The sequence below is a fragment of the Trichosurus vulpecula genome, chromosome 4 (assembly GCF_011100635.1).
Source record: "Trichosurus vulpecula isolate mTriVul1 chromosome 4, mTriVul1.pri, whole genome shotgun sequence".
Lineage (NCBI taxonomy): Eukaryota > Metazoa > Chordata > Mammalia > Diprotodontia > Phalangeridae > Trichosurus > Trichosurus vulpecula.
The window spans coordinates 183,850,833-183,860,535 of NC_050576.1; the positions used below are offsets into that span (position 1 = coordinate 183,850,833).

The following is a 9,703-nucleotide window of genomic DNA, read 5'->3' on the forward strand; positions in this document are numbered from 1 at the left end:
TCTAATTCCTTTGTTATAGAAATGATACCTTCATGGCCCGAAATTTACCCCCTTGCCCAGCATTGATCTGTCATGGACTTGAAAGAGAAAGCAGAAAGAGTGGAGGAATATTTTTTTGTTCCTTTATAAGAATATACAGTCATGCTTCCCATCAGTGATGCAGACTTTTTGCTTGCCTTTCAGACCACAACAGAGGGGAGTTTGGTTGTGTGGATCCTATTCTTAGCTTTCAACTCATGAGTCACTGGGTAACCTCAGGCAAGGTATTTCACCTGTTGAGGCCCCAATCTCCTCTTTTATGAAATGAGGAGAGTAATACTCAACTCCAAGATAGTACAGTAACATGGTCAGAATTAATTATTATTTATAAAACACTCCCAGGGATTTTAATGAAAACTGATAGGGATATATATATATATGTATAGCCATAATTATATATCTGTTGTTTTATTTTTTTACCTTAAGGCCTACGATGTGTGATAATAAGCATAATTCCTCTACAATTTAAATGTGGTCAGTTGCATTATCATGACATAGCTGTCTTGAAGGCAATGTGCCATTCTAGAAAGAGAAAGTAATGCTATTTCTGCCATGAAGTATGGTGTTAGCAGATCTGCTTGCTAAAGCTTCCTTCCAAAAGAGTATCAGGCATGAAAAAACAGATGAATCTAACTGATTTGACCAACTAGCACATTGCCAGGTGCACAATAGGTGTGGAAAAACAAAATGTTTCTTGCATTGCAGAAAAAATCTGACACGTGAAAAGGGAAAGTGATCTGGTATACAATGCAATGAGGAGTTCCAGAGCTTTGTATAAACCACGAATCCTAGTTACGAAACCCTATCTAGCTGTTCACATCATTTTAAAAGCCACATCTTTCACCTGACTCCCACCCACCCCAAAGCTGTTCATTCTCTCTCCACTCCTAATATTACTTTGTGTATTTACTATGAATATATTTCATACTTACTAATCTGTGTGCATGCTATCCTCTGACCACCGAGACCATAGCTAGTTGAGGATAGGGTCAGTTTCATTTTGGCCTTTGTATCTCCAGCAACTAGCACAATGTCTGGCTCATAGTTGGTGTTTTATAAATTAATAATGAATGCTTCCTGAAGTCCCTGTTCAAAGCAGGTCACACACATCTGACTTCTTTCTGAATCTGAGTTATTTATTTAGGCATTGCCCATTCTCCTTCATTCAATCCACTTCACTAAGCATTTATTCAATCCTTCCTACGCATAAGACCCTATGGTATTTCCTAAATGTAGACTGGGTCTTTGGGGAGAAGATGAGCCACTTCTTAGATTTTCATTCATTTAATTTTGTTCCTTTGTCCCATTGGCTGGGCTCACTGAATCTTTAGACACATTCTCTTTGTTGAGAAGCTGCAGGTGCACAGGTCTCAAGGATTCTGTGAGTTGATTTGAAGGCCAGTTTGACTATATGTAGACATGACCTAAAATTCCTATTTCACCTCGACTTCCTCCCTGTCCCCCCATCCCAAGACACACACTTAACAAAAAACCTGCTTAGATTCTCATCATCTGCATCAACATTGTCCAATTTTTCTTTCTACACTCTTCATTGGCAAGTATGCTGGAGGGCAACAATCAGACAGGATCAACCTAGATAGAACAGATTTCCATAGTCAAGCTGTTGGTTTTTTTTCCATAGGTAAAAGAAAGTCCCCAAGAATCAGCCCTCCTCTTAAGAAAACAGGAAAAATTTGTTGAGGTTTGTCCATTTCAGAATGATAGTTTTGTAAAGAAAATTCTATAAAAACAGGGCAGTTCATTCCCCATCACTCAATAGCCAAAGCCAAAGGGGAATGAAGATGCTAATAGCACCCTAGGGAAGGTCTGAGATGCCCTAGGTATGTGTCACTTGTAATGTTTCTCATCAGGACTGTTGTGCAAATCGCTGGAATGACAAACTCTTTGATGTACCTCATAAAGCTTTATTCCCAGTGACAAATAGCTAGAGTAGTCAGTTAAGACTTAGCAATGAACTCAAATAAAATGTAATTACCAAGAACGAAGACTCTTTGCTGGCATCTAAATGGCAAATCAGGCAAGAGATAATAGATCCATGAAAACAAACAGAAACAAGGAAAGAAGCCTTGGGATTGGACCAACCCCTGATGGGGGGTGGTATATAAGAGCCTCACAGAGAGCAGACATTCAAACCTTCAAAAATACCCATCTCTCTTCCTACTAAGCAGGAAAACAGACTCCTTACACCATGTCTTTCTACCACGACTGCTGCTGCAGTGTCCCCACTGGACCCGCCACCACCATCTGCTCTTCTGACAAGTGCTGCCGATGTGGAGTCTGCCTGCCCAGCACCTGCCCACACACCACTTGGCTGCTGGAGCCCACCTGCTGTGACAACTGCCCACCCCCCTGCCACATCCCTCAGCCCTGTGTGCCCACATGCTTCCTGCTCAATTCTGCCCAGCCCAGACCAAGCCTGGAGAACCTGGACCTGACCACATACACCCAGCCATGCCCCTGTGAGCCCTGTGTCCCCCAGTGCTGAGGAGTGATGACCATCTTTGCCCAGAGCCTGACAATACCTGCAAGATGCCTATCCTGTATTGACCTGCTTCAATAGCCACAATCAATTTCACCAGATGTTGGGATGGGGGCCAGATGTGCCAGAACCACTTCCAACATCAATGCAAAGGAAATTGTAAAGCCCCCGATGGTAACCTGGAAAATGGAGTGGTGAATATCACCTGTCCTTCCAAGGATACTCAACTCTTTCAGACTGATGTGTATGATTCTTCATTCGGAATGTTTTGGGGGTTTCATTTATGGTCTTTTGTGTCTTCCTAGAGATTAAGGAGTTTCCTTCTGAATTTCCTAATAAACTTTGTTTCCCCTTCTGGCATAGCACGTCTATGATTTTAAAAAATTATTTCTGCACTCTTACTGTATATATTCCCCATCTTCAGAACAGGAGCATTTGAAAAATATAAAGTGATTCTAGATTTTTAGGAGTAGAAATCAATAAAAAAGCATTTATTAGGCTCCTACTACATGCCAATAACTGTTATCAGCACTGGGGAGATAAAAACAGAAAAAAAAACAGCTTTTCCCTCAGGCAGTTTGCATTGAATCAAGATAGAAGATACGCCAACATATAAGTATATTCAAAATATAGGAATAGGACATACCTGTGATTTCATTAGTATAGAAAACTCTGGGTTAACTCCTGAGCTTATAGCTATAAGTTGGCATCTTTTCTCCAACTTATAACCTTAGAAAGTTGCCTAGACTAAAAATAAAGCAAAATAAAATAAAAAAAAAGAAAGTTGCCTAGACTGAGAGATTAAGTGACTTGCCCAGGACTACAAAGTCTGAGTGTATCAAAGGCAAGACTTGAACCCAGGTCTTTCTGACTTTAAAGCTAGCTCTCTATCAACTATGCCAAGTATATACAAAATAAACGCAACATAACTGAGGGTGCTGGTGGCTGAAAGACTTTTGTAAGACCTTTGGGAGCTGAGCACTAAGGAAAAAAAAAAGACTTCTAAGAGACAGAAATGAAGGAAGTGCATTCCAGGCCTTGCAAAGGAAGAGAGGGGAGGTGGATCAAAGTAAGAGAGGAAGAGGAAGAAGTCCACATTAGCAATCCAGACCAGAAAATGCATAGAGGAATAATATATGGTAAGCCTAGAAGGGTACATTGGAGCCAAGTTGTAAAGGGTCTGAAATGTCTAAAAGTGTCGTTTAAAGTAAATGGCAAACTGGAGAAGAAAATGACAAACGATTCCAGTATCTTTGCCAAAAAAAAAAAACCCAAAATGGGTCGCAAAGAGTCAGACATGACTGAAAAGACTGAACAATGGCAACAACATGTCAAACAGTGGAGTTTATATTGGATCCCAGAGGTGATAGAAACTCATTGTTTATTGCCCAAAATAGTGACATGGTTAGAGCTGCCATTGAGGAAAATCTCTTTGGCAGCTAGAAGGAAGATGACTTAGAGAAAGGAGAAACGAGAGGGAGGGCGAACATTGTAACTGGGGGTTATTGCAATTGTCTAGAAAAAATGATGAGAGTATGAACTCAGGTGAAATAAGTCTAGTTATCAAAAAACTATAAACATCTGGCATATTTGAAATAATAGCAGGAAAATTAGAGGTTGTTTTAAGCTAAGTGACCTTATACGTTCTATCCAAATACATTTCTCTACTAAGAGCACCTTAATTGACTAGACTTATCATAAGCCAATAAATCAAATGTGACAGTTTGTCAGTTAATTCAACTGCTCTCGGACAAAACTGCAAATTTTATAATAGAGCAGTGGCGTTTTACATTTGGGTAGTAATTAATACTTTTCAAGTCACCCCACCATCCCCTGTACAACATAAAGTCCTTGGAGCAGTTTGATGTGTTACTGTCTTTGTACCACAGTATCTAGAGCAGTGTTCATCAACTAGGCAGAGGAGATAAGGATTGGACTTGTGAGTTCATTGATAAGAGGAATTCTTGGATGCGAAAATTCCACCTAACAATGCAGGGTGATACCTTCCCTGCAACTTATGTTTCTAGAGAATTGGTGTCAAAATAAAAATGATACGTAATCCCTGTAGATTCCATATTGACTTAGAAAACTATATATCAACATTATCTATGTTATATTGTATTTTTATTTATTTTGTTAAATATTTCTTAATCACATTTTAATCTGGTTAAGGCTATACTTGGGAGTTTTGGAATTTGATACCTCTGTGAGAGCACTAAAAATTCAAGGGAACTCCTTAGGATCACACAGCCATCGTACATGAGATAATAACCATAGCTATATTAATGTAAGACTTTAGAGGTTGCAAAGTGTTTTTTGTTTTATTTTTGATGAATATTGTCTTATTTTATCCTCAGAGGAACCCTGAGAGGTTGTTGTTGTTTGTCCTTCATTCTTGAAGAGGACCATGATATCAGGAAAGGGATTATGACTTACAGGTGAATTAGATTTAAGTGAGGAAGGCTGTGCAAGATCACCAGCCTCACTTTTTCCTCTGGAGCCATCTAGGTCCAGTGGCAGGATACAGATCAGGACAACTGGAGATGGCTCCCACCTTGGGAAGTAGGCAAGCAGGCAACAACAATCACAGTTGCTCCATCAGCCAGCACCACACCATCCATATGTGAAACCATTGGTTACAGCAAATGGAGAAGTTTTGAATGCTGTGGATAAGTTTGCTTACCTTGGTAGTATACTTTCCAGGGATGTACACATTGATAATGAGGTTGATACATGCATTGCCAGAGCTAGCTCAGTGTTTGGGAGGCTTCGAAGAAAAGTGTGAGAGAGAAGAGGTATTAAACTGCCTACCCAACTGAAAGTCTACAGAGCCATTGTGTTGACCTCATTGTTGTATGCCTGTGAAACCTAGATAGTATGCCAGTAAGCTGAATCGCTTCCATCTGAAATGTCTTAGGAAGATTCTGAAGATCACCTGTCAGGATAAGGTACCAGACACTGAGGTCCTTACTCTAACTAAACTGCCAAGCATTCAAACTACTTCAGAGAGCACAACTCCAATGGGCTATGTCGTTCAAATGCAAAATGTACACTTGCCAAAAAACTGTTCTATGAAGAACTCCCATATGGCAAGTGTTCACATGGTGGTCAGCAGAAGGGGTATAAGGACGCTCTCAAGGTCTTAAGAACTTTGGAATTGATTGTTTGACATGGGAGACATTGGCACAGGACCACTCAGCACGGCATGCCCTCATCAGAGAAGGCACTGTGCTCTATGAGCAAAGCAGAATTGAAACAGCTCAAAGGAAATGCAGGATGTGCAAGTTTAGAGTATCCACCCCAAATGTTCACATGGATTATTTGTGCCCGACCTGTGGTAGAGCATTCCGACCTCATGTTGCTCTAATCAGCCACAGCCAGACACACTGAAACCTGACTCTAGCATAGTGACGTCATTTTGGTCCTCTTCAAGAACGAAGGACAACATCCAACCAACCAACCAACTTACTATATGCTAGTCACTCTGCTAGGCACTAGGGATACATATACAAGGAATGAGAAAAACAGTGCCTGCCCTCAAGGAGCTTAAATTCTAATAGGGAAAGAGAACACACAAAAAGGAGCTGAAGGGGTGGAGGGAGTAGACAGCCTTTCCAAGGGAGCAAGGTGTCAGAAGGTAGGCACTGTTATTATCAATATTTTACAGATGGGGAAACTGAGGTAAATAGAGGTTAAGTGACTTTAAACAGGTCACACAGCCAGTAAGTTTCTGAGGCTGGATTTAAACTCAGGTTTTTCTGACTCCAGTACTCAATCTGCTGTGCTCCCTAGCTGCTGTGGGAGATGAGACTTAAACCCAAGTCTTCCTGACTCTGAGACAGGCTCACTAGCCAGTATATGGAGGCCTCTGTCTGTCAAATCGCAGGTGCTTAAAAATTATGTGTTGTTTTGAATTGAACCCATGAAACCTAAGAATAAAAAAATGACCCTCAATTTTGGGCTTATGGCTTCCCTAGCGATGGTGGCAGAATGGTAGACAGGGCAGCTGAGCGTGCTGAGAATCACATGAGTTTTAGACCATCAATTAACATTAATTTAACTGATGGTATGCTAAATGGGAGATCCTTGTCTAGTAGCCAAGCTGTTGAGACACTGCTAGAGAAATTGAACTGTATGAGCCCATGCTGGGTGTCAATATTGACATTCTCACCATAAACTACACAGACAGAAACATTATGCTGCACTTATAATAATTACTATCTTACAAATAGAAGTTAATTCAAGGAAAAGACAGATTTACCACTAATGATTATTATTTTTAATGGTAATGATATATTCTTTGTATTCTTTCTAGGGAAAACAATTTTTTTTCATTTATTAGACCATGTGCTCAGAAGTATAGGTATGTGTTTTTATTCAAAATCTCTAGTTATTGACTCATTGGGTCATTTGGGCAGATCATCTAGACTTGCAATGTGTAACATGGGTAGGTCTTAGAGCAATCAAGGTTATCGTGTCAGTGCAAATAAAACTAATTTAAATTAAGATTTTATACATTTATATACATGTATTTCTAACATGTTTTAACAAAAGTCACAGGAATGGAATAAGCAATTATATAATGCTTACTATGTGCCAGGCACTGTATTGTTACAAATATGATCTCATTTGAGCCTCACAACTCTGGGAGCAACTAGATGGGACAGTGGATAGAGCACTGGGCCTAGAGTCAGGAAGACCTGAATTCAAATCCAGTGTCAGACACCTTCTAGCTGTGTGACCCTGGCCCAGGCAAGTCACTTAACCTTGTTTGCCTCAGTTTCTCCTCTGTAAAATAAGCTGGAGAGGGAAATGGCAAACCACTCCAGTATTCTTGCTAAGAAAATCCTGAATGGGGTCAGGAAGAGTCAGACACAACTGAACAACAACAAACAACTCTGTGAGATAAGTGTGGCCATTATCCCCATTTTACAGTTGAGGAAACTGATGCAGACATAAGATAAATGATTTACCCAGGGTCACAGAACTGGTAAGTATCTGAGGCTGAATTTGAACTCAGGTATTCCTAACCCCAGGCATAGTGCTCTATCCAGTAAGCCACCTACATGCCTCCAAGGAATATTCATTTTTAAACTGAAAGAGAGCTAAGAGGTATCAAATACAAACAAGGTAGCCTGCTGTAATGGATAAATTACAGGGCACAGAGTCAGGAAGGCCTGTGTTTGAATCTTGCCTCAAACACTTATTAGTGACTTAACCTTTTTGTAACTCAGTTTGATCATCTGTAAAACAGGACTAGACTTTGATAGCCTATCAGATCCCTTCAACCTTTAAATCGATAATCCTATGAATCCCTCATTTTACAGATAAGAGAAATGAAACCTAGAGAAATTAAGTGATTTTCCAAAGATCTCATAGAGCATAAGAGGCAAAAAGCAGCATCTGAACTGGTCTCTTCTGACTCCAGAACCGTTTTTCTTTAAAAATACTTACAATATGAATAAAGAATTTTTACAAAAACAACAGGGTCTTATTCATGGAAACTTATAGGCAAGACATAATTTTAAATAGGAATGTTTATCAAGTCAATAAGCATTTATTAAGTGCTTACTATATGCCAGGCACTGTGCTGAGCTCTGCAAATACAAACATAAGCAGAAAGATAGTCCCTGCTCTCAAGAAGCTTACACTTTTTTTGAGCTTACACAGCCTTAATTTTTGTTTTTGTGATTTTAAAATTAAGCACCTAAGTTTTAATCATCTGATTTTTTTAAAGTTAAACCTTGTCATTGTTCATTGAGTTATTTGCTTGCTTTTATTCAGAGTTATAACTAGGAATTCTCGAACCCAGGCCAATTCAGCTGAGATGGTGGAAGAGCACAGTTAGATGTAATTGTACTGAAAGAGGTGGTAGCCCATCTTTTTACAAATCCAATCATATCCCCTATCCAGTGAAACCCTAGCAAGACGTGGCAGGGGGCAGGTAGCAGGCAGAGTAGGGTGATGGTGGAGGAAGGCAGGCCTTGAGAAAGAGTGTCAAGATGACAGGACCTTGGGAGAAGGGAAGGGGAGAGGGGGCAGTTCATGAGGAAGCAAGGATAGTCAGATGTCATGGTGTGGAATAGTAAAGGACCACTAGCTCTACCTGAGAGCAGCAAAGGATTTTCCAGTCCTTGGCATATAGTAGGTGCTTAATAAATGCTTCTTTGATTCATTGATTGATTGCTGATCCTAGAACAATAAGGAAGGTGTTTACTTGGCACCAGTATCTCAATTTTTTCCCAAGAATGTGCCCCAAGGTCAGCAGCAACTAGAGTTTTTAAAAAGCCTTAAGTGTCCTTATCCCAATTCCTACTTATATTGACCAGTTCTGTTTCCAAAGGACTGGCTGCATCTCCTTTTCAGGGTTCTAGGAAATCCCCCAAGGGCAGTAATGTTCTTCTCTAACACTATCAGCTTGAGTTCCCATTTCAGGATGTTCTAAGAGAGATGGGGCAAAAAGCAGAAAAATCAATACAGAGGGAGAAAGATGGAGAGAGAGGGAAAGAAAGAAAGAGAAAGAGAAAGGATGGAAGGGAGAAAGAGATAGAGGGAGAAACAGAGAGATGGAAAGTGGAGAGACATAGAGAGATAGAAACAGAGAAGGAGGTGAAAAGATGAGATAGAGACAAAGAGAGATTGATAGAGAGGAGAAGAGAGAGAGATAGAGGGAGAGACAGAGACAGAGAGAAGAGAAAGACGTAGACAGAGACAAAGAGAAAGTATATTTGTATGTGTGTGAGAAAGAAAGGCTCATTTTGGCAAGTTTTACCTTTTGAATGTGCACCAACTTCTGGCTCAGCGCACAATCAAAAAAGTGTGTGTGTGTGTGTGTGTGTGTGTGTGTGTGTGTGCTGTGTATCACACATTAAGCAGATTGGAAACAATCAGAGAATACCTAAACACATTCTAGAGTAGCAAGCTGAGTCCCTCCATTTTATTTCATCACAAACTTCCCGACACAGGATCCCCAAGCAACCCATGTGCGGATGCAATAGACAGAATGATGTACAAGCCTTTGTACTGGCCTTTTCTGTCCCCTTTACATACCCTGCATTACACAATGTTTATTCCCATTTTGTCCATATCTAATGTGGGCCCCAGCCAATGGGGTTATGTAAATACCAGAAAATAGATTCAGCCACAATGGCCCTGATAGCATTA

The 9,703-nt window shown here is 40.2% G+C and overlaps 1 protein-coding gene across 1 annotated transcript; it reads left to right on the forward strand.

Annotated features, from left to right (window-relative positions):
• Window positions 1-2,248: 2,248 nt before the first annotated feature.
• On the forward strand, window positions 2,249-2,545 carry LOC118848955 (keratin-associated protein 3-3-like). Its single transcript, XM_036758016.1, has one exon. The coding sequence runs from the start codon at window positions 2,249-2,251 to the stop codon at window positions 2,543-2,545; it is 297 nt and encodes a 98-aa protein (XP_036613911.1).
• The last annotated feature ends 7,158 nt before the right edge of the window (window positions 2,546-9,703 follow it).